We start from the raw sequence: 25,912 nt of genomic DNA on the forward strand, positions 1-25,912 counted from the left end.
GCTGATTTTCAAGTTTGAATGCTTTCAGAAATTATATTTTTTGGACATTGTGTTGTTTATTTCTGTGTTTTAACTTATCAGCAAACTCTTGCTCATAATTTTCACTTCATTTCCTTCATTGTCCTTGCATTTTGCATTACGGAGTTCTTGAGGGCTAGACGATATGTTTTGTAGTACTTGCTCTGAGCCATTGTAGAATCTAATGTGAAAGAAAAAAAATCAATAATGGTGAAGTTCTGTATTTAAAAGGTTGGTGTTTGGGTTCATCATGGATTTTTTTTCTTTTTTTGTAATTGGGTTTCATTTTTAAAACATTCTATTTTTTATGTTGATTACCTTCTTTTTATATACTCTGAAACTGCACTCGCCTCACCCTGTCATGCATGATTCTGGGTTCAAGTATTTTGTTGAGAGCTTTATGTATAGCAGTTTCTTATTTTTTTTGGTTATATTATTCCATTCTGCTTGAAAGCTATCACCAGTTTCTTACTGTCTCTCCAGGGGAAAGCCCTATAAAAGTCAGAATGGAAGGTTCAAAAATTATTTTCCTTGTAGAGGAAAATAGAATCAGAAAAGAGAACTTAGAAAGAAGGAAGTATTATTAACCTAAGAAGGATCTTTCCCCTGATTGAAGAACACAGAGGAGTTGAAAAGTGGAATTCAGTGGAGAGTGTAAATTCAGAAATTTTAAAAAAGATGATGCATAAATCTTAAATGTTTTATCACTTATTCAGAATGTTGAATATATCCCAAATACTTAACTCTTGTCCATGTTCTAATTTTAATGGAATTTGAGAATAATTTCTTTAAAAATCATTTTAGTTAACAGTTTTTTGTGAATCTTAACTATGAGATGTTTTCATTCTTCTGCTAATATGGACATATGATTATTACTGTGGTATTTTAATATTGGCTATAGCATTTTCATAAAGAACTAAGCATTAGCTTTTTGGAAGGTTGTATACTAAGCAGAATTTGCTTTTGTGAAAATTTTATAATTCCTGTTTTAGATTAAAATACTTATATACTAATTTTTAAAACATCCAGATTGGTAGTCTTCTAAATTTGGGACTTACATTAGATTTATCCAGTAAACTTTTCTTAATTTTATATTATTACATTTCAGTGGTAGGTGATATGATTAGAGGCAAGAGAATATAATTTGTTCTAAGAAGTTCTTTCCTCTCACTGCAGCCTGGTGGGAGGGAATAAGTAACCCTCGGTTATCATAGATGTGGTGTGGGCCTGCTGGAAATAAAAGTGTGAAAAAGTAATATCAAGAAATAAAGCAGAAGACTTGGAAATATTTTGAAATTAGGGACTTGGGTGGAAAAGTCCTGGTGGGTCTGATCCTAACAAAGGGGAAAAACCCTCGAGAATGCTTTAATTATAGTGAAGCACAATGAAGGAATTTGTGGTGAGGAGGAGTTCTTCAAGGTAAACAAGAAGCGAGGGGCTGTGGGGCAGTTGGCCTGATTGGGGACTTCTCACTTGTGCAGTAATTCTTTCTCCTCCAGGAAGCTGGCGCCACGAGGCTACTTGGGCACACCAGTATCTCTTTCCATCTTGGGAGAACTGTGTTTGAACCTAGGGCTGTCTGAACCAGTAAATTCTGTGGTGTCATAGAATTCTCTTTGAGCAGGATGTTGCCAAATGAAACAGTCTAATTGGTGAGATAATATGCAGAGTTCTCTGGGAGGCACACCTCCTCTTAGAGATGGCTTAAACACACCCACAATTAATTTGAGACCCCCAACACTTTCCAATTATTTTGTTAGGATTTATCCTTTTATTTATATTTAAATGCATCAAATGTTGCAATGTGAAAATGATATTAGAGCTGGACATACTCAGTTTTTCTGTTTTCATTGAAAAGAAACAGTTGTATCTTAGTGCTGTGTTATGTTGAGGTAACTGATTATAGCAAATTTCGTATTTTAAATAAAAATTGTATGCAATATTTAAGGTTTGAATACTGCAATACTCTGGTATTGTTATTTAATTAAATTTTTTTACAAAAAGGTATTTAAAGGATATTGATATGCCTAGAATTGCAGTTATGTTTTTCTAAATGAATAGGACACATTCTGAGAAATGTTTTGTTAGGTAACTTCATCGTCCTGTGAACATCATAGAGTATACTTACATGGTCCTGAATGAACAGACTACTGTACACCTGGACTGCAGGAGGTAGCCTATTACTCCTAGTCCACAAACCTGCACAACATGTTACCAAACTGAATATGCAGTTAAAATACAGTTGCAAGTATTTGTATAGAAAAGGTACAGTAAAAATACTAGGTGATGGGAAATTTTCAGTTCCATTGTAATCTTAATGGGATCATCATCATATTTGTGGTCTATTGACTGAAATGTTGTATGGCATATGACTGTATGGGCAGATTTATATTTTATTAGCACTATAGCATTGTTCTTTATTTCCCTAGTGGTAGAATATTAAGTCCTCAGTATGAAGGTATTTGAGAAAAGGTAGTATCTGAGAATAATAGAATAATAATAGTCTTATATTCTCCAAGAATACAGAAGTTCCTTTCTTTTAGGACCTTAGAACTTATGTGGGGAATAGGTTAGTGTGTTGGAGCTAGGGATTATGCTAGAGTAGTAGAAAAACTTCTGAGAATGAGGGTTGACTTCATGAAGCCGTAAGAGTTCTATGGAACTAAAAATGGATTTCAGTTACTGATTGGTCACTGATTCCTAGTCTTATAGTTTTTCAATTTTGAGGATGTGAACAATGAATGAACTGAAACTTAATCATTTCAACAAGATTTTTCATTTTTGAATTATTTTCTATACCCTTTCTTTTTCTGATCTCTTGCCTGTATGATTTTTTCTTTAACAGGAAATCAAACCCCAAAGCCATTATAACCATGGATATGGTGAACCTCTTGGACGGAAAACTCATATTGATGATTATAGTACATGGGACATAGTCAAGGCTACCCAGTAAGTTTGTTTTTATTGTAGTTTTTTTCTTCTTTGACATATATTTTAAGTGAAATATGAATCTGAATAATTGTCTTATTTTGGGAAAATCTCAGTATCTCAGTTAAATTAGTGTATTTCCCATCAGTTTATTGAATATGTCTGTTTGCTTTTGGGTTTACTAATCTTTAGAGAAGTGTATTATTATGCCATAAATATTTAGGTTGATTATGGAGAATTGGAGAATGTTGGTTAAAAGCACTATAAATGAAGAATCTTAGCTCTCATCCCTTATTGCTCTTCCCTTTAGCCAGGAACACAAATTAGAAATAAAATGTAGTAAAAGCCATGTTTGTTTATTTATTTAACTTATACTGATAGAGATACTACAGTTACTTAAAGTATTTTCAAAATGCCAGAAATACAGCAGGTATTTTCACCTGAAGATAGAGGAGGAAGTACATATTTTTTCATAGGTCCTTCAGCATTTTATAGTTGTCTGAAGTTTGTTGCATTTAGCAGAGTTAATACTTTCTGGATAATTACCTCAGGTATATGATTTTCCTAGTCTTTCTGATCATTTGCATATCTTCTTCAATAACAGGATTAAGTGATGTCTGTGATTAATAAGTAAACAAAGTAAAGCTTAAGTATTTTAAAATTTCTTTAGATATGATTTCCTGTAGCTCTTAAATATTTTTTTTTCATTCACTGGGTTGCTGAAAGCCTTTGGGTAATTTCTAGAGTACTAAAAAAGTTGATTTTGACCACATTTGCCAAGTTTTTATTGATCTTGTGGAGGAACAACTTTTCTAGGGCTTTATTTATTCTTGAGTATTATTTAGAGTCAAAAGATCAAAGCATCCTTGTGCCAACTGCGTTTAATTTATGAAACAAATTACATTAATTTCAGTGGATACTAGAAAGTTTGTGGTTATGCTTTATTAATTAGATGTGTAACTTCTTAAAAAATTTAAAGCCTTGTTCTTTGATTCATATCGTTTGTAATGTAATAGATAGCAGGATACCAGTTTTATGTTAGTAAGCAGATATTTAGACATTAAGTAACTTTGTATTTTCACTAACTTTTCTCATGCTATTTATCATAAATGTGTTTTTTCTTTGTTGATAGTTAAGGACCAACTTTGTTCTATTTAACTGCTTTAACCTAATTTATTTTGTTGTTTCTTATTTTCTGTCATTGAGTAGTTCTGTGTGGGACTTCACACACAGTTCATCCTATTTAACCATCTGAGTCTTGTTTCTGTTTTTTGAAAGCTTAGCCCATTTTTTTCCACCAATTTTATTATATATTTGCTTACTTGGACATTTAGTACTTCGTATCCCAGATTCTAGAGACCTTACCTTTTCATCCATGAACCTGCGCACATACCCTACCACGTGTATTATTGCCCTTTCTGCCAAAAAGAAAAAGGTCAGTAAATTTTGAAACACTTGTGTGGTTTTGTTTTTTTTTTTTTTGGATACCAGGTATTGAATCCAGGGATGCTTAATCACCCTTTTGTATTTTATTTAGAGATGGGGGTCTTTATTCTGAGTTGCTAAAGTTGACTTTGAACTCACCATCCTCCTGCCTCCGCCTCCACAGCCACTGGGATTATAGTGCACCACCATGCCCAGCTTTGTCTGTTTTGTTAAAGGAAACATACATACTCTCTTAAAATTTTTAACATTTATTTTCTCCATTTCTTATTGTGGTAAGATACACATGACATGAAATTTACCATATTAACCATTCTTATGTGTACAGTTCAGTGGTACTAAATTCTTTCATAATATTGTGCAACTATCACCCCATCCATCTCTATTACTCTTATTCATCTCATAAAACTGAAACTATACTCATTAAATAATAACTTAACATTTCTCTCTGTCTCCCTATTTCTACAATTTTGACTGCTCTAAATACTACATATTAGTGGAATCATACAAGTATTTCCTTTTTTGTTTTGGTTTATTTCACTTAGTATAATATCACCAATTCATCCATTTAAATTCCTTTAAATTTTAAAGGAAATTTTCCTTTTAAGGCTGAATAATATTCCATTGCATGTATGTAATGAATTTTGCTTCACCATGTATATGTTTATGGACGTGAGTTGCTTTCACTCTTTATTGTGAAAAATGGTACTATGAGCAGAGGTGTACAAATACCTCTTTTAAATATTAAAATCTTTTTTATTTTTAAAGACTGCATTTTGATTCATTGTACACAAATGGGGTACAACTTTTCATTTCTATGGTTGTACACAATGTAGATTCACACCATTCATGTAATCATACATATACATGGGGTAATACTGTCTGTTTCATTCTACTATCTTTCTGTCCCCTACCCCCTCCCACCCCATTTTTCTCTACACCATCCAAAGTTCCTTCATTCTTCTATTCCCCCCCCCCTTTATATTGTCTTGCACTTATCAGAGAAAACATTTGACCTTTGATTTTTTGGGCTTGACCTATTTCACTTAGCATGATAGTTTCCAACTTCATCCATTTACCAGCAAATGCCATAATTTTTTTCTTCTTTATGGCTGAGTAATATTCCATTGTGTATGTATACTACAGTTTCTTTATCCATTTGTCAGTTGAAGGGCATCTAGGTTGGTTCCACAATCTAGCTATTGTGAATTGAGCAGCTGTATACATTGATGTGGCTTCATCATTGTAGTATGCTGATTTTAAGTCCAAAGGAGTAAACTGTGGAGTGGGATAACTGGGTCAAATGGTGGGTCCATTCCAAGTTTTCTGAGGAATCTCCATACTGCTTTCCAGAGTTACAAATACCTCTTTGAGGCTCTGCTTTCAGTTCTTTTTGGCATATACCAAAGAATTGCAGGATCATATAATTCCATTTTCAGTGTCTGGAGGGACCATCATACTGTTTTCCACAGTGACTGTCTGTTGTTAAGAGTGTTGTGTATTTGTTTGATCTAGTCATTTATCATATTGAGCCCTCTGTTTACTTCTTTATGTCTGGTGGTTGAAGCTATTGTTGCAAATTGATTGATAAAGTCTCCAGCTATTATGGGAGAGCTATCTCAAATTCATTTTTGCTTCAGATATTGTGATGGTCTGTTATTAGGTACGTAGTAACATAGTTGTATCTTCTTGCTGTATTAAATCTTTTATGAATATATAATGTCTTTATCTCTTGTCATCTTTCTTGATATAAAGTTTACTTGACCTGGAAGCACAGTGGTGTACACCTGTAATCACAGCTACTCAGGGGGCTGAAGCAGGAGGATCATGAGTTCAAGACCAGCCTTAGCAACTTAGTAATACTCTTCTCCAAATAAAAAGGGCTGGGGATGTAGCTCAGTGGTACTGTGCCCCTGGGTTTAATCCCAGTGCCTCGAAGAACAAAAGGTTTATTTGGTGTGATATTAGTATAGTCATTACCGCTATCTTCTGGTTACTGTTTATTTAAATGGAATGTTTTTCCATACTTATTTTCTGCCTTTCACTTTCCATTTCTTTGACTATAAAGTCTCCCTTGTAGACAGCACATAGTTGGAACATGTGTGTTTTTTTGTTGTTGTTTTATCCATTATGGATCTTTGTATTGGAGAGTTTAATCCATCTACATTGAAAATAATTACTAATAAATATGAGCAGTTGTCATTTTGCCCTGTTTTCTGTGTACTTCATAGCCTTTGACCCTTGTTTAGTGCATTAATGTCTTCTTTTGTGTTCAGTTAAAATTTTCTAGGGAAATGTTTAAATTCATATTCCTGTAACTATTTTTCTTTGTGATTGCTGTTACTTTTAAGATTCTAAAATTATAGCTCTAAATTAGAATTTGATTTTGAATTTATATATACTATTTTTAATAATACACAAACTGTTCATTTAGTTTTTTTATACCCCTTTCAGTATTTAATTTCACAAATTTACCTATTTATACATTGTGTTCTCCAAAACCTAAACAAATAATTATTTAAAATGCATTAGTCCCTTAAAAGTCAAAATGGCATTAATATTAGCTTTTAAACTAGTAGTCTTTTAAAAGTTACATTAATCTCTTAAACCATGTAGAAAGTAGAGTTAAAAATCATTGTTAAGGGCTGGAGATATAGCTCAGTTGTAGAGTGCTGGTGCTAGCTTGGCAAGCACAAGGCCCTGGGTTCAATTCCCAGCACCACCAAAAAAAAAAAAAAGAAAAAAAAATTGTTAAATATTAACTTTTGTAATTACTCATGTATTCACTCTTATTTCTTTATATGACTTTAAGCTACAGTCTGGTGTCCTTTCATTTTACCCTACAGGACATCCTTGAGTGTTTCTTGGAAGGCAGGTTTAGCAGTAATGAACTGCCTCTGTTTTTATCTAGGAATGTCTTAATTTCTCTCTTTTGAAAGACAGTTTTGCTGGATATAGGATTTATGGTTGACATTGTTTTTCCTTTTAATACTTTTCCTTTTAATACTTTAAATATATTGGTCTGTTGTCCTCTGATTTCCAAAGTTTCTGATGAGAAACGCCCTGAGAGACTCCCTTCACTTTGTTTTTTGGGATGCAATACCTTTATTTTATTTATTTTTTTTAATGTGGTGCTGAGTTTCAAACCCAGTGCTTCATCCCTGCTAGGCAAGTGCTCTACCACTGAGCCACAATCCCAGCCCCTCCCTTCACTTTAATTTAGTCTATTTTTTTCTTTCTACTTCTCACATTTGATAATTTCCCTTGTTCTAGGTTCATTTGCCTACTCTTTCTTCTGCCTCCTCAAATCTGCCTTTAAAAACGTCTGGTGAATTTTTCATGGTCTTTCTTTTCAGCTCCAGAATTTCTTTATAGGTATTCTTTATATTTTCATTTTGTTCACGTGTCATTGTCTTGACTTTGTCCACATCTTCCTGTAGTTCTTAGAGTATCTTTAATTCATTTTAATTCATTTGTTTTAAAGTAGCATCTTTTTCAGTGACAGTTTGTATGGACCCCCCCCCCCCCCCCCCCCCCCCCCGCCAACGGTTTGTTTTAATGCCATCTGGTTATTTTGTTGAAAACTGGACATTTGAATCTAATGATGTCGAAACTAGGAAATCAGGTACTGCTCCTTCCCCAGGGTTTGTTTGTTTATTTTCCTTTTTCTTTTTGATTATTAAAGGTAGTCTCTGCCAAGAATCAGCCTGAGGGTTTAAACTGTAGGCTCTTGCAGGACTTTTCTGAGTCTGTGCTCTTCCCTGGGCATGCATAGTCACTTTCTGATTTTTCCCTGTATATACAATTGCCTTTGAATAACCCACTTCTTATTGTTTATTCCCAAAGGGGGAAAAAGAAAAATGAAGGAGAGGAAGAAAAGCGACATTGGCCCTTTAAATAAGTTAATTTCACCCAGAAGTGGAGAGGCTTGCAACAGTTGAGGATATGTGCTACAACAATGGACACCCCTTTTTTCTGTACCTATGTGATTTGAAGAAGCAATCAGAGCACAGGTCTCTAATATTTAGAGGACAGGATTCACCCTGGTTAGCTGTATACTGATAGTCTAGAAACAGGTGCACAGCTGCCTGCCAGGGGATGGAGAATAGGGATTGGTAGTTGTTAGTGGGCCAAGCACTGAAATGAATTGTAGTTTACCATCCAAGCATTCACCTGGAAATTGCAAGCCTTCAAAAGACCCCAGAGTTTCAAAATAGATACATCATACAGACTGCCCGCACTTGTCTAGGTGGAGCAATAGATTCTGATGCTTCCTATTCTGTCAACCTCCAAGAATCCTCCTCAGGTACTTTTAAATGTGAGGAAAAATAACCAGTGTTTCTGTTTAAGGTTCAAAAGATTTCCCTGGTCACTTATCATCTCAAAGTGAGATTTCACTCTTTAATATGCCTAGTTACTTGTCTGGATATTCGTAAACAACTTTCTGAAAGAAACAACTAAAGGTATCATTGTCATCCTCTTGCTTTTTCTTACCTTAGGTTGATGCTGCTGTGTCTGTCTGTCTCTCTCTCTCTCTCTCTCTCTCTCTCTCTCTCTCTCTCTCTTTCTCTCATGTGTGTGTGTGTGTGTGTGTGTGTGTGTGTGTGTTACTTGGACAAATCAGAACCAAGGACAGCAGCAGTGTGAGGGCTGTGCTAAATATTTGTAAATCTAATTTGTCTATTACATAAGAGATGGATATAGGTAGAAGTTCTAATGTTCGGTTCTAGCAATCCTTATTGTGCTTCCTCTCCCCTAACCTTATCCTGAGGTGTACTTTTCCCATTTTGGATATCACTGTGCTTAAGAAAATACAAATATGTCAGATGTATTTAAATTTGTTTTTTGGTACTTATTTCCAGGGATCCAGTATTTAGGAAAAAGAAGATGGTTGTTGTGGTTTGATGATGGAATCTTGGTGGTTTATCATATTATTTTTTTTACTTTTACTTTCTATATACTTGAAAATTTCCATAATTAAGGTCTTAAAAATAATTTGCCACAGAGTGATGGGAAATAGCAAGTGCGGATCAGGCTGTCTGCATGTGCCTCTCTTTTATTAGATATGAACATCCTTCAAAGAGCTCTTCCAGTGCATTTTCTCTTGGTTTGGATTGAACTGAATTATAGGGTTTTTCCCCACCCACTTCCCAACCCTACACACCCTTTTTTATTTGCTTTCAGGAATATCAAAGCTAAATTTACAAATAGAGGATTCTGGGGCTTATAAAACATCCTTTCCTTTTGATGTTCTGCTAATCATTTACATGTTCCTTGCCACTTATTTTAAGCTCAGCCATATATATTTTTACAATCTGCCTCAAATGTTTCATGGAATAAATAGTGCTATAAAGAAAAATGAGGAACTAATTGAATTTTCATTTCTGGTATCCTTTTCTCTTCCAGCTAATTAGAGTCTACGTTTTTATAAATGAGAAATTTTAGAACTATAAAATGGATTAAAGCTGTTGAAATATTGGTAGAGCACTTGCCTATATGAATGAGGCCCTGGGTTCAATTCCTGGCAACACACACACACACACACACACACACACACAGGAATTTAGACAAGTCAGATAGAAATGTGATATTTTTGTTTAAATACATTTGATTTCTTTTTAAAATATACATACACACACATACATATATATATATATATTTTTTTTTTTAGTTGTCAATGAACCTTTATTTTATTTATTTATATGCAGTGCTGAGAACTGAACCCAGTGCCTCACATGCTAGACACTCTACCACTGAACTACAATCCCAGCCCACATTTTAATTTCTGAGTCTGAAAATGGAGCATTATTTTCTTCTTAAAATGTTATTTTCGTCTTTAAATTTGTTGTTAAATAGTAGTAACAATCCGTATTTTCTTTCTTTTCAAGATATGGAATATATGAACGCTGCCGAGAATTGGTGGAAGCAGGTTATGATGTACGGCAACCAGACAAGGAAAATGTTACCCTCCTCCATTGGGCTGCCATCAATAACAGAATAGATTTAGTCAAGTATGTATTTTCTGGTTTTGATTAACTATTAGTTGATTTTATTTATTTATTCTTTTAAGTTTTTGGAAGAAATGGTCATAAAATGAGTAATTTTCAAAATTCATGACTTATTGTGTATCCTGTATACCTTTTTTCTTGAAAAAGATTGCTTTTAACATGTATTGACAGTATAAGCCAAGTACTTTTCTGAGTGCTTTTCCATGTGTATTTCCTTTAATCTTTTTTTTTTTTTTTTTTTTTTTTTATAAAGTACTGAGGATTGAACTCAGGGGCACTTGACCACTGAGCCATATCCCCAGCCCTATTTTGTATTTTATTTAGAGATAGGGTTTCATTGAGTTGCTTAGTGCCTCGCTTTTGCTGAGGCTGGCTTTGAACTCATGATCTTCCTGCCTCAGCCTCCCGAGCCACTGGGTCCTTTAGTCTTAATTCTTGAAATAACCCTATATGAAATATAACAATAATTACCATCTCATTGATGAGAAAACTGAAGCACAGCCTTTAAATATACTACACACAGCTATTAATAACACAACTAATAATGGTTGGAATTAGGATTTGAATTTAGGCAGTCTAACTTGGCACTCACATTTTGAGTGTGGATTCTATGGGGAAAAGCAGCAAAAAGACAGTAATCTTACTTAATTGTTCATATCAGCTTAAGTGATAAGAATTTCATGTATGAAATATAAAATGATTTTTATTCTTTATTAATCCACTGGTTTAATATTAAAAAGAAATATTCACAGGGGCAGGGGATAAAGCTCAGAGAAAGAGTACTAGCCTAGCATGAGTGAGGCCCTGGGTTTGATCCCCAGCAATGGAAAAAGAAAAAGAAAAAAGTTAAAATAAGCAAAAAGTTGAAATGATAGGAAGTCTTTCTTAGTAATCTTGTTTGGTAGTCTTTGATACTTTGGATATAAAATTTTTAGAAAAGAAATTCTAAAATGAGCTGGTTGGAGATGTATAGTTAAGTGCAGCATACAGAGTCCAGAGGCAAACAGAATATTAATGCCAGATAAAAGAATTTGTCCTTAAAGTTCTAAGCAAAGATTAAACAAACAATAACTAATGCATTGAACATGGTGAATCACTTTCTTCCAGAGAGTATATTTCCATTTTCTTTGTTCTTCATTTGCTCTTGTTAAATCTCTTAACTCTCCCTGTGTCTTCAGTATGGATCTCCTTATGTCTAGTTCTGTTTTTGTCAAAAAATGTATTTGTTTCATCTTTGTGAAGGAAATTTTCACATGGGATGGAAAATTTTGCCTTTTACACCCTGGGAAGAACATTTCGGTTTCTTGACTTTTGTTACTGTTAAGAAATCATGCTAAGCATTTGAGATTTTCTCTTTGTTTTTGGTTTTCTGAAGTTTCACAATGATGTATCTAGGTGTGATTTTCTTTTTATTTATTCTGAATGAGATTGCAAGGAATTTTGATTCTGTCACTTGATGTTTTCCTCAGTCTGGAAAGATTTCAGCTCTTGTTGCTACAAATATTGCTCCTGCTTCATATGTATTCTCTCTCTCTCTCTCTCTCTCTCTCTCTCTCTCTCTCTCTAACATTTTTTAGTTGTCAATGGATATTTATTTATTTATTTATATGCTGTGTTGAGGATTGAACCCAGGGCCTCACACATGCCAGGCAAACGCTCTACCACTGAGCCACAACCCCAACCCCCTCCATTCTCTTTTTAACTTCCCTGCCAGAACTCCATTGAATGTATGTTAGATTTTTTTTTTTTTTAATTGTAGCTTGTCTCTTCTCTTCTGTGCGTCACTTGGGAAACTTCTTTGAACCTGTCCTTCAATTCATTTACTCTCTGTGTAATCTTCTGTGTTCCTAATCTTTGGGTTTCTAATTTTTAAAATTTTATCATTCTGTTTTAGAATTTTTTTTAAACCTGTTATTACTCAAATCATTAGTTATTTGAAATTTCCAATTTGTCGTATATATTCAAACGTAGCAAATACAGTTATTTTACAATCTCTCTGTAAAAGTATAGCTTCTGGAGTCTGTGGGTCTGTTTCTGTTGTTTTTCTTCAATGTGTCTGATTATCCTTGCATGTATATACTAGACATTGTGTTGGAAAAGTTATACGTTGATTAATTTGAGACTTAAGTTGCAAAAATTTGTTTCTGCCAGGCCCAACCTAATTTCAAAACTTTAGATTTTCTGGTTCCTACAGATAGACAAAGACTATGCTGTAGCTAAGTTTAGTTCTAGCTCTTCCTTACTTTAAGTGCAGTTTTTTTTTGGTCTGAATCCTTAGTTTGCTTTTCATCTCCTTTGCTTCTCTCCTGGCCAACTTTTCTGCATCAGCAAATTGTCTTTAAGTTAAAATACTGAGCATTTTTTAAACTTCTTCAGGTTTCAGCCCTTTCTTGAATCTTAACCAGGTAAATGCTGTTAATTTTGTTAGGCTTTGGGTTTTAGGAAATGTTTCTTATATTTCATTGAACTTTTTTTTTTAATGAGAGGATTAGGTTGGTTCAAATTACATAGTCTTCCATGATCTCTATTTTCTTGATTAATATTATTTTAATCAAAGTAGTACATAAACAATTAAACAATCAGATATTGTTTAAAGTCTTATAATGAGAAACACCAGCCCCTCTCTACCCTTTGGTTCCATACTTCGGAAGTAAATTTTCAATGCTTAAGTTGTTCCACCTAGTATTTACTCTCAAACTTGATATATTTATGTTGTTACTTTGTATGTATGTTTTTAATGCAAATGATAGCAAACAATTTTCTGTTTTTTCATTTAATCTATATGTTTTCAGGGTTTTTCATCATTAGTACAAATCGAGCTGTGTCATTCTTAAAATCTGTATAATCAGTGATATGAAGTATTTATTTACTGGTTACCTTACTGATGGACAGATAAATAGATTGATTCTAGTGTTTGCTGTCACAAACAGTACTGGAATTGATATCTTGTATACATATCATTTTGCATATGTTTATTTATGTCTGGAATTCATTGGAGTAAGAAAGATACAAATTTTTAATTTTAATAAATATTGATAACTTTGTACTATTTCTTGGGTTATTAATGTTTAGCATTATATTTTGTTCTTTTAACTAGACGTTCTAGACTGTGTCACCACTAATACTTTTCTCTTACTCTTCTGATTTTAGTTATGTCATTACACAGTGTTTAAATTGTTAGGTATATGTAACTATGCACTGCTAAGCACAAAAACAATTCTAGGATTAACTGTTCTTGTAGTTATCTACAAGTTTGTCTACAAGTTTGTCTGAGTTATCAAGTTGCTTCATGTGGTTTTCATTTGCTTAATTGTTATTTACCTGTCAGTAATTCTTCCCATACACTTGGAACTGAAAAAATCCCTCTCATGCAAACAGTATTAGATAATTTATCAGTTCTGTTTTTAAGGAGGAGGAAGATGAAATAATTCCTAGATTTCTCCACTTTTCATGCTTCAGCCCAGATTATTTGCTGTGTAGGGCTACTATATAACCATTGCCTTGAGATCTTTCTTTGCCATAATTTCGGTAAGTTCCATTGCTCCACTGTTTGTATCTGTTTTCTAGATAATAGGGTTTTTTTCCCCCTCCTCTATTGTTTTGTTTTCTGTTTTAGTACATTTTCCTGTTGTTCTCTGTTTCAGTGCTTTGGAGGTAATTTTTTTTCCCTCTAAAGAAGGGAATGGAATTGCTTTGAAAGAATTGAAGTTGGGATTATTGGGATTAAAGAAAAAAATTTCCTATCAAAATAGTTCTTGGAGCCATATTTCTTTGAGTTCTAGCCTAACAATTCTCAACAAATATCTTCAGCATTGTATAATGTCTAACAGAACCAATTAAAAAATACCTAAATGTTTGTGTTAGTTGGTAATTCTGGAAATACTTTAATAAGTTACTTTGAAATACGTTTTACACGACAGTGGAGTTAGTTCCTTCATTGTATAATACTTTAAAAGCACAAATTTAACAAATACTTATATAAGACAGAAAATTTATTAATTACATATATAAGAATGATTATATTAAGCATTTAGAACTATGTACATTAAAAATGAATGCATTAGTAACTTAAAACAATAATCACTTAGAACAGCTTGAGAGCCTCAGTGGAATACATGGGTTCATTTCAGAGAATATCAAGTGGTACACCATTAATACATTAAACATTGAGGTTGTCTTTTCTTTTTAAAGCAACATGACTTTTAACTAGGCAAGACAAATAAGGAATAATAAAAGACCTTCTGTTACAGTTTATAGTTCATGAAATTCTTGCATGTATATTGTTTTATTTAATCTACAATAACCTTATAAGGAAAGTAAAGCTTAAAAATCTGAGCAATCCAAGGTAGACATATCCTGCCCATTGTTCCACTATTCTGATTCTAATATTTTACATGCTGCTACTCAGATCTTTGTGATTCTCTGATACTTTCTTTTTTCAGATGATTAATTTGGAATTTATTCTTTATTGTAATTAAAATTTTTCATTCTATAATAAAAAAAGTGATGTATTTGTATGATGAAATTCTAATTATGTTTCTTAAACTATCATAAAAGGGGCTGGGGGGCTGGGGTTGTGGCTCAGTAGTAGAGCCCTTGCCTAGAATGTGTGAGGCCCTGGGTTCGAGTCTCAGTACCACGTATAAATAAATGAGTAAAATAAAGGTCTATCACCATCTAAAAATTTTTTTTAAAAAGCTGGGGGGCTGGGCATATAGCTCAGTTGGTAGAGTGCTTGCCTTGTGTAACAAAACCCTGGGTTCAATCCCCAGCACCACAAAAAAAAAAAAGAAAAAATCAAAAAAGATTGCTTATTTTCAGAGGCACAAAGTAGCAAGAGATCTAAAAATGGAAAACTTTTCTTTCCTTATTTTTCACATAATTTCTTAACAATGAAGATGCAAATTTCTAAATGATTACAAATTTTGTCTTATAGATACTATATTTCGAAAGGTGCTATTGTGGATCAACTTGGAGGAGACCTGAATTCAACTCCATTGCACTGGGCCACAAGGTTTAAATTTGCTTCTGTATTATTTTTCCTTTCGTTTATTTATTAATATAAAACAATATAATTTCTTTTTTTTTTAATGATATGCCAAAATCGGTGGGAGAGTTTATTAAGCTTATAGTTAACATCTCTAACATGCCAGTGTGTTCCTGACTAGTAATACTGGCATTAGAAGCTGAGTTTGTTGTTCAAGGTGTCTTAAGGAATTACCAATGCCTTATGATAATGTACTTAGAAGATTGCATTAAGCTGGGTGTGGTGGTGAATGCCTGTAATCCCAGCGGCTCTGGAGGCTGAGACAGGAGGATCAAGAATTCAGAGTCAGCCTCAGCGAAAGTGAGAACCCTGTCTTTAAATAAAATACAAAGTAGGGCTGGGGATGTGGCTCAGTGGTTGAATGCCCCTGATTTCAGTCCTCAGTATCTCCCCCAAAAAAAGATTGCATTCAATTTCGGATTTGTAAGTGTAATTGTTTTGCAGCCTGTATGTATATATTCAGTTAATGAACTAGCTCAGTTCATGGGATGACTGAGATCATATTGTAATAAAAATAATACACTGTAGTAATTATATATTATATTTAAAGAAGTTATGAATATTCCTATAAATTATCAAATATAATTATAGTAGTATATGTTGACATATCTGTTTTAAAATAACTTTGTAAAATGTGTGTGTAATCTTTCTACAGTTACTTTGTTTGAAAACATTCTTGCAAGAAGATCCTGTTTGAAATAACTTTGTATATCTTCATTGTTTATTCTTTATGTTTTAGACAAGGCCATCTATCCATGGTTGTGCAACTAATGAAATATGGTGCAGATCCTTCATTAATTGATGGAGAAGGATGTAGCTGTATTCATCTAGCTGCTCAGTTTGGACATACCTCAATTGTTGCTTATCTCATAGCAAAAGGACAGGTAAAAAAAAACAAAATTGGCAGTCGTGTAGATTTTAATGCCTAATGTGTAACAGCCTAGTGATATTTAAGTAGTACTTTCTGAGGGATGAAGAAAATAAATAAATATATAGTTAATTGGTATTGAAGTTTTAATGCCCTTAACATTAAAAATAACAAATATAATCATGAACCAAATAATATTTCATTAAGGTGGGTTTTTAAAATTTCTGAAATGGATGGAGATAAGTATTGGAAAGTAAGGGAGAAAATTTAGATATTGAGTTTTTTCCCCCTTAATTATGGTTTTTGAATATATCCTCTGAATTAATCTAAACATTTTGAAGTTATTTATTGGTTATTTTCTATTTTAATACCTCTTCAGGGGGATAATTTCTTTAAGATCAGTTTCTCATTTTTTGCTGTATAAAATGCTGCTGCTTGTCAGAACATGCCCCTTGATTTAAGTCCTGATTTTTCCTGAATGTGCAGCAGTGACCATAATCACATTAAATATCACCAGTTTGTGTTACTGTGCTTTTATAATAAATGTGTATTTTGTTAAAAGTATAAGGATCTCCTCACACAAGAGTAAGAAAAATGAATTTAGTTCGCTGCTGTCAGCACATTTATTATTATTTCACACCGATTTAGAATTTGAATGTTAAATATTCTAATAAATTTTTTTGTTGTTGACAGTATTAGGCAATAGCAGTTGTGTGTTTACATTGAAGCTTAGAAAAAGAGGCATAGACTAAGGTAATTGCTAGAAGAGGGAGTTTATTCTATAATGGTTAACAAACTACCCTCAAATTCTAATGGCTAAGAACTCCACCAACCATTAATTTTATCTCACAGTTCTGTGAGGTGATAGGGTTTAGCTGGGTAGTTGTTTACCTTGTGAAAATGGCTGGGGGCTGCAGTCATCTGGGGACTTGACTGGGCTGGAGGGTTGGCTCATTTATATATACCTTGTGCCTTGTTAGATAGAAATGCCTAGAAAACTGTTCTTAGCTGAGGTAGAGCGGTCTCTTTCTTTGTCCATGCAGTGTCAAACGTCACACCAATACTCTGTGGTCTCTCTAGCAGGCAACTGGAGTTATTACATGATGCCTTAGAGCTCCAAAAGAAAGACAAAAACTGTTCTGTCATTTTTTAAAGTGTTAGGTCTCATGGCACAGCAATATTTCTGCTCCTTTCTATCAGTTAAGGTGAGGAATAGGTCTAGCCCCCATTAAGTATGGGGAAGGGTCAATGTGAGTTTGAATTCATGGAGGCAAGGTCTATTAGGATCCTCTTTGAAGACCAACTGTGCAAGGGATTATCCTTATTCTTCCACAATTTCTCCTAGAACAGGGGTTGAAGACATAATATGCATTCACCTTTTTTCTTGTAGTTTTTAACTAGGAAAGAAAAGAGGTATAAATTTTTGAGTCATCATTTTTTGTTAATTAATTTTGGAGTTTGGATGATTTTGTTAGTATTTTTAAATCCAACATAGTATGTAGGGTACAGAATTCTCAAAGGGTCCATTTTCTACCTATCATAGTACCTTTTGTATGAAAAGTGCATGATGGTCATGATAAGTGCCTGACAAATGATTAGTTTTTTCCTCTGAGCAATATTTCCTGTGTACAAAAACAATACATGCTTATTGTAAAATAGTCAAATAAAATAGAAGAGTCTGGCTTTGAAAATGAAATCCCATTTCTTTCCTTACCCTATACTGAGGTTTCTTCAATAGTTTAGTATATGAAAGATTTTTTTCCATGTATACACTAATAAATTACAAAGAATACTCTTCTAATGTATGTTTGCATTATACCTTAAATGGAGTCCCAAGTTCTCTGCCTTACAGAGCCATCTATCTATTGAGTTTTCTTCTGTCATCTCCCCTTCCTTACTCTGCTTCAACTACACCATTCTTGGGATTCCTTGAGCAACTCAGACTTTCTGTCTCAGGACCTTTGTGCTTGCTCCTCCTACTGCTGGTGTGTGTGGCCTTTCCTTACTTAGTCACTACTCCCTCTGTTCAGTCAGGTTGTTGCCGCAATTTTATTAGTTCCAATTTATGAGCAATAAAATTAATGTATTTTTATTTCTTCTTTACCCTCCCTTTCACTGCTTTGAGTCAGTAATTATTGCAGCACGCCCCGCGTGGGTGCAGGAAAGGGTTCCTGTAGAAGGGATGGGCTGGCTGTGAAGTGAAAGGCTATGAAATTTATCAGGAATAACGGCAGAAGACAGCAGTATCTTAGAAGCAGGGGCTTGACCCATTGAGCCGTCCATAAAGGTCTGACTCTAACAAAAGAAAATGGGTCCGCTGTTTGAGCTTCTTCGGTGAAAAACAGGATAAGGGTGGAGTTAAGCAAGCCATTTGGCTCTAGTGGGTCACTCCCACATCTAGGCCTGCATTTGAACTTCAGTGGTGAGCTAAGCAGGGTAACCACTTGACTCAGGCAATCTTGCTCTGTTTTAATAACTAGAGAGTTCCTAAGATCAGATTTTCCGGTTAATGGCCCAGCTACGCTTGGTTCTCATATAGGCCATGGGTGGCTTCCCATAAGTAATAATCTTTTTCTTCCTGTTAACTTTGTTGTGAAAAATATAACTATTTCTGGGGCTGGGGTTGTGGCAGAGTGGTAGAGTGCTTCCCTAGCATGTGTGAGGCACTGGGTTCCATTCTCAGCACCACATATAAAGAAATAAATAAAAATAAAAGTCTAAAATTACAACTATTTCTATTACTTTGATTTAGATAATACACTGAATCATAGCTATTACAGTCGAGACTTTCAGCATGCTTTTCAATATTTTTTCATTTTTTCTGCATTTTTTCTTAGTTTAATCAATTTTACATCGTTAGGACATGTAACATTTCCATTCAGTTTTGTCATTCAGTTCTTCATAATTGTTTTAGTAATCTGTCAAATATATTCAGTGCTTATTATCAATTCTTTGGGTGATTTTTAAGAGAATAAGGGAAAAATACTGTTTTGGAGCCCTGTTGATCATGGATTCCCAAAAGTTTTTGATCTGGGTTTGTTATTTGTTCCTAATAGAGAATACACTACATCCAGGCTGAACTTGAAAAAGAAGTACCAAATTAAAAATTCCTACCTAAAGAGAGAAAAGGTTGAATTTCATTTTTCTTTTAGTATTTTAGAACTGTGGCATAATCCTACTTTTTAAATTTTGTTCTTTATTTTTGATACTACCCTTTTTAAAAAGGATATGAAAAGACTTGTTATTGCTAAAAAATTTAAACATAAGAATTTACATATTTAAGGACTGAGAATATAGCTCAGTGTATAGTGATTGTCTGGCATGTATGAGGCCCTGGTTTGTTTCTTGGCATGTAATGAATAAGGCAAAACATTGTATTATAGTATTCGTGGTGAGGGACTAACTAATGCCAACAAGGATACATTCTCGTTCTCTAATATAGTAGTTCTTAACTATTTTTTCTTCCTCAGTTCACTTGGATAATACATTTGAGACGTAGTCCCATCAGTAATAGTGGCTCACAAAGAACTGCATAGAGTTATGCAGTGTTTTATAGGATACTGTCTAACTGCCTTCTTTCCACTGATTGGTAAATTAGGGAAGACAACTTGGATTAGAACTGTTTATTTAATATAACCTGGGAATGGGAGATGGGGAAGGGAGGCAGACAAACTTAATATTTACTGAACGTTACATTCCAGACTATGAAACTGAGTACTCAAATTATTCTCTTTAATCACCATAGGAGTCTTATGTAATCATTTTTTGAGTTCACTTTTTTTTTCTTTAAATGAAGAAACTGAAGTTTAGAGGTTTGATTTCCCCATCCTTTAGTCTCATAGTGGTTAAATAATGATGGAACTAGGAATTCTAAACCATGTCTGTCTCATTCTAAAATCTATCCCTTTCTCAAGCCTATAAGAGTAGACAGATGAGTATATTTTTTCATTTAACAAATGGTTTTCATAATTTACTCTTATAGGTACTGAGAACACCAAGATAGATTAAATATTGATTCTCAAAGATTCCTATTCTGTCTAATGAGATAGATGCCTCAGGCATAGAGGATAATCAAACCAGATAAGGGGTGGATCAGAGAGGGTGATTGCAGAGCAGTGAAACTGATAGACTCCCCAATACATCAGAATATCTTGAAAGGAGATGTAGAGAGCCAGGGTAGAATTTTGATTTAGGAGGTGGTAGTTTTATTTCAGATTCGCCAAAAACTAAGCAAAAAGGAGAAGAAGTTTCAGAACAAGTATAAAGTTAAGTAGAAGAGGGAAAATAATTATAGTTTACTGCATTGTTTGGCATGGAAGAGAATACATATTTGTAATAAAAAATAGTGAATGTGTATATAATGTGGATTACAATAGATACCTTGAGAAGAAACAGTAGGAAAGATGCATATTTGTGATGGAGAGGGAGAGGGAGGAGAGAAGCTCTCATTTTTCCTACTGAGGAGTCTCAGAAGATAATGCCTGAAGTTGAAAAATCAAGAAGTAGCGATGCAAGAGTCTTATTTAAAGATATGGAGTTAAATTCCAAAATGAGTTAAAGAAACTGAAAGTGGTGGAAAGTAAGGTAGAGGATTGTTTCGTCACTTACTTTTTCTTCACAAGCTTTGCAGATTTATTTGACTCTAAAAAGTACATCCATACAATAAAATAAAAAATAAACTTTGAGTTCTTTAGAAAAGTACTTCATTTTATTCTTTGTTTTTGAAATATTTAGGGATAAATAAGAGTTTGTTATTCCTTCCTATCATAAATTAGTATAAACAAGTTTTTCAGAGACTTGAATCACTTTATCTATCCTTTGTGGCTGAAAGGTCAGAATAGGTAAAGATCTTTAAATACAACACATGGCATCTCAAAAGGGAAAACTAGAAAAGGATAATATTTTAACCAATTAAAGCATTAGTGGCAATACTTATTTTAAAATTAATAAAGATTTTGAAAGTTTTATAAGTCATTCTTGATTGAATAGTAATGTATTGGCTTCTGTAATGTGTCAGTTAGCTTTTTTCAAGTAATTTTGGTTAAGAACTTAAACAATTTTACTGTTTTACTTTATCAGGATGTAGATATGATGGATCAAAATGGAATGACACCTTTAATGTGGGCAGCTTATAGAACACATAGGTATGTAACCATTATAAAATATATATTCAGATCATTTTTAGCCTAATATATTGTGAAGCAAATGTTGAAAAAAGCAATAAATGTTATATTAGTAATGTTTACAAGTTTTTATTTGACAGTATATATCATAAATTATCTCTTTGAATGTTTTGGTGTCTCTGTTTACCTCTACCTCAGTAATTGTACCTTCTTAATCTAGTCCTCCTTTTAACCATTTCTAAGAATGGACAGAGATTATATTTTTTAAAAAAGCAATTAACTTTTCATGTGGTTTACATTGGCAAGTTTATATATTAATTTGCAAGTTGTTTTAAATCATTTATGGAAAAGTCCAGATTGAACTTTTACAAAATTAAATTCTTCAATTATATGGGAGTTAATGATATCAGTTCTTACATTAAAAGTAGATGTCAGGACCAAGTATGCTATGCTATGTCTTGGAACTCTTTTACTTTATAAGGGTTGCACATCATACTAGAGTATGTCTCATTATTACTTGTAAAGTTGTTAAGTAGATTAGAAGTGTTCCAAGATGGAATGACAATGCAACCACAATCAGTTTAGTATCTGTAATGATTTCGATAATTGAAATTAGGGTTGTTGTTGTTGTTTGTTTTTTTTTTTCCTTTTCAGTGTGGATCCAACTAGATTGCTTTTAACATTCAATGTTTCAGTTAACCTTGGTGACAAGTATCACAAAAACACTGCTCTGCATTGGGCAGTACTAGCAGGGAATACCACAGTCATTAGTCTTCTTCTGGAAGCTGGAGCTAATGTTGATGCCCAGAATATCAAGGTAAAATTATCTTTTGTTTATTATGCTATTTAAAATGTGGCTTTTATGTATGAATTCCTCAATAAAAAAGACTTTTCATAGACTGAAAATTGGAAGAAACTTCTTATTTAGTTGAACCCATTGCTTCCATGCAATAATTGGTTTTGAAAGCTTGGATCATTTACTATCATCTTTTTTGGTATTGAAGCAAATTTTAAAGTTTGGCGGTCTTTTTATTATGAATTTGTACTGGTTTTTGGAAATTACTTTGATTATATTTTTGTAGATGATGAAAGGGAATAGTTTTCTGGAGTCTTTACAGAGATCATTACAGAGAGGACGTTTGTATATTGTTAGACCATATTATTCATAATAAATTTTAGTAATTCTTTGAATTGTTCATATTATTGTCTTATTTTTTCAAAGGTCAAGAATCTATATTTGATAAATACCTTTATCATATTCATAGGAGAACCTCTTCCCCACCCTAAATGGTGAACTAACCCAGGAAAAATATATAAAATTAACTAAGCACCAAGCACAGTTAACATTTACATTTAGAAATTTGTTTACACTTTATGAATACATTCAAGAGAATTCTATTGGTAGTCTCAAATTTTGGTTAACCCTTCTTATTTCTAAAGCTTCAGGACCCACTATGTCTTTAAGGAACAGGGTGTTTTTGTGGAATGACTGTCAGAAATAACTGTGCCCATTGACAAATGTACTCTAATTTTGGCTATAAGTCATAGTATTTTCTGAGTCATGTTTCATAAATGTCTAAAGGATATGTGCTAATTAAGTATGAAGGTAGTTTAAGCCACATACTAACCTGAAATGGCCAATCAAAAAGTAGGTATCTCTTGCTGGATCAGGGTATTTCTTTATGTTCCAATGAGTAATTTTTTCTAGATTTGCTTACTTTAAGAAGAGAAAGTTTAACTATTATAATAAAATAGTGTAGACTGGTTTTTCATTATGATTTAAGATTATAACCAATTTTCAGAAACGAGTCTAGTTACAAATATTAATTTTAGTTAAAAGTAAATAATAGAAACTAAGAAGTGATAGAGTCACGTTTTCTTTATTTTTTTACAACTTTCAAGTTTTCTTGTCCCTACACAAAGTGATCAGAAAATTTCATTACCTACCACTAAACAGGGGAAAAGGAAAGTTAGCATACCATAGTGCCTGACCCATCATGTGCACTTTTTGTATTGACTGAATGAAGATGTGCATAGTCTTGAATTTTACCTAAGCTAAGTTTCAATATGATTTTTCCAAGATACCTTTCTGCCACTTCAGAAATTATAGAGAGATTTTTGCTTTTCCAAAAATTTTTAAATAATATCCTCTAAAATGTTCATGACACTGGGATTTGTAAATTAGACTGACCTTAGGGCAAAAGGATAAGAAGTTTGACTAAACCTTATTGGTATTCCCTTAAAAAAAATATAGTGAGGTTTCCTCATGTTTTATTATCTGAATTGCTTTCTAGTGTTCTTTGCTACTAGACATTCTTAAAGTCATCATGCACCTGGAATATATTTCAATATATTTAGTATTATCTTATTGAAGAAATTGAACCAGTTTCAGAATGACAACTAGTAAGAGTCTGCATACCTTCTGCTAATAACCATAGTGTGTTGAATATGTGACAAGGTTTTGAAATTACAGTGATACTAAATAATTATAATAGTAAAATGACACATCTGTATAATTTGAAACCAGTAGTTTATTTTTAAAGCTTTAAAATTTTTTTCTGTTTATATAAAATTTTAGGTAACATCTCTTCAATCATGTATTTGAGGAATTGTTTATAATTTTACATATCTTCAAATAAATAATGGAAAGTTGTGATTCCCATTAACTATTGCATAAAACTTTAATCTTAGTAAAAGAAATACTATATAATGAATTTCAAAAGAGAAGTAATGGTAAAAGTAGAGATACTTGAAATTATTTAAATGATTTTGTACCTTTTCTTTTTATTGTCCTTTAAATTCAGGCAGATTAGTTATTTAACACTAGGATCAGATAAAGTGAAATGTATTCCTTAACTGGTAGCGCAGTTCATGTGAATACTTTGTAGAGTCTCGTGATGAATAATTGAGCTAATTATTGTGCCTGTGGGCATTTTATTTAAATTCATGTAGTTTTTTCCTGCACAAATTCTTTTTTATTAGTGTTTTAGTTTTATTTGACATATGTCCAAGGTTGGCTATTTACAAGGTTATTTTAAATGTAATTCTCTCGTGGCTTCTGGGGTGACTTATTCTTTCTTAAAAAAAAAAAAAAAAAAAAAAAACTTTAAGGAGTAATTTCATTTGCACAAGCAACATTTATACTTTCAGCAAAAAAATCTTTTTATCCACTTTGCTGAAAAAGTAGACTTTTAGTGATACTGGCCAAATAATATTGTTACATTGTGTGCATGTACAAATATGTATCAACAAATCCCATCAATATGTACAACTATAAGGTACCAATAAAAAAGAATGTGGGCTAAAAAAAGTAGATTTTTGTTTTAAACTCCACTTTAATGTAATTAAAAGGATGAAATAAGTATTAAATGTCTTTTCTGCTGGGATCTGGCATTCCCATCATATACAAGTATAGTTACCACCTTTTAATAAAAAACACTGTTTCATTCATTCTACAAATACTTGTTCAGTTAGGTAGGCACAGTATTTAAGATACATATGATCCCTATTTTCTTAGAACTTGCATTGTAATGAGGAAATAGACAATAAATTTTTTAAAAGACAAATGTAATTGAGTGATAGTACTGAGAGGGCCAGTTGTGACTTCAAAAACTTCTGAGAAGATGACATGTACTTTGAGAATCACATGAGGAGAAAGAGTTATGCAGAGACATGGGGAAAAACTTCCTTGTAGAGGACCATGTAGACATGCAGGATGAGGTTGCTATGTTTGAGGTGCAGAAATAAAGATAGCTTCACCAGAGTACTGTGAACAAGGAGCTTGAGAGGCAGGTGCCAGATGGTACAGTGCCATGAGAAGCTTTAATTATATCCTCAAGTCAGGGTAGGCAGTTAGAATGATTTATGTAGAATGACTTTGGGATGTGCTTTCTGTTTTAATTATCTTTGAAATTTTATTTGAGTTGAGGAAGAATGCATTGAAGAATTAAGAGAATGGAAAAGGTGGAGATTAATTAGTCATTGTAGTGAATCAGGCAAATAATTGATGTTAGCTTAGTCTAGGATCTGGAGGAGGAGTGGACAGAAATGAATGAATTTGGAGATGATATTTTAGAGGAGAAATGAAAAGTAGATTATATGGGATGAAAAAATATTATTGTGACCTAGGTTTTCTTTTAAGTGTCTTGTGATATATGTTGAGGTATAGGTTGAAGAATTGGTGGGTGAAGGTAGTAGGGATTAGTTCTTTTGGATTATATTTAGTTCACAGTGATGTGAACTGCATTAAACTAATTAAATATAGATTGCTGCAAATTTTGAAAGGGAAAATAAAAAAATTTTTTTTTTGTCCAGAAATTTGGCGAAGTTTTTTTCTGTACATTTTTTCATTTTAAAAGTCTTAGAAAAGAGAGTCTTCTTGATATAAATGAATTGCAACAGTTGGATGTAGCCTGTAGATCTGGATTAGACTCTGCAAGTTATTCTTCAAAGAAGATGAAAAAGTATACTTTGTGTA

General features: G+C 33.0%; 1 protein-coding gene across 1 annotated transcript in view; it reads left to right on the forward strand.

Moving 5' to 3' along the window:
- Zdhhc17 (zinc finger DHHC-type palmitoyltransferase 17) overlaps nucleotides 1–25,912 on the forward strand; it is an 87,424-nt gene that overhangs the window by 28,518 nt on the left and 32,994 nt on the right. The window contains exons 2-7 of the mRNA XM_047549163.1: nucleotides 2,864–2,967; nucleotides 10,278–10,400; nucleotides 15,334–15,411; nucleotides 16,184–16,328; nucleotides 21,392–21,456; nucleotides 22,090–22,252. Of these exons, the coding sequence (XP_047405119.1) occupies nucleotides 2,864–2,967; nucleotides 10,278–10,400; nucleotides 15,334–15,411; nucleotides 16,184–16,328; nucleotides 21,392–21,456; nucleotides 22,090–22,252 (678 nt within the window). The remainder of the gene's footprint in view (nucleotides 1–2,863; nucleotides 2,968–10,277; nucleotides 10,401–15,333; nucleotides 15,412–16,183; nucleotides 16,329–21,391; nucleotides 21,457–22,089; nucleotides 22,253–25,912) is intronic.

This window comes from Sciurus carolinensis, chromosome 4, assembly GCF_902686445.1.
Source record: "Sciurus carolinensis chromosome 4, mSciCar1.2, whole genome shotgun sequence".
NCBI classification, from domain to species: Eukaryota; Metazoa; Chordata; class Mammalia; order Rodentia; family Sciuridae; genus Sciurus; species Sciurus carolinensis.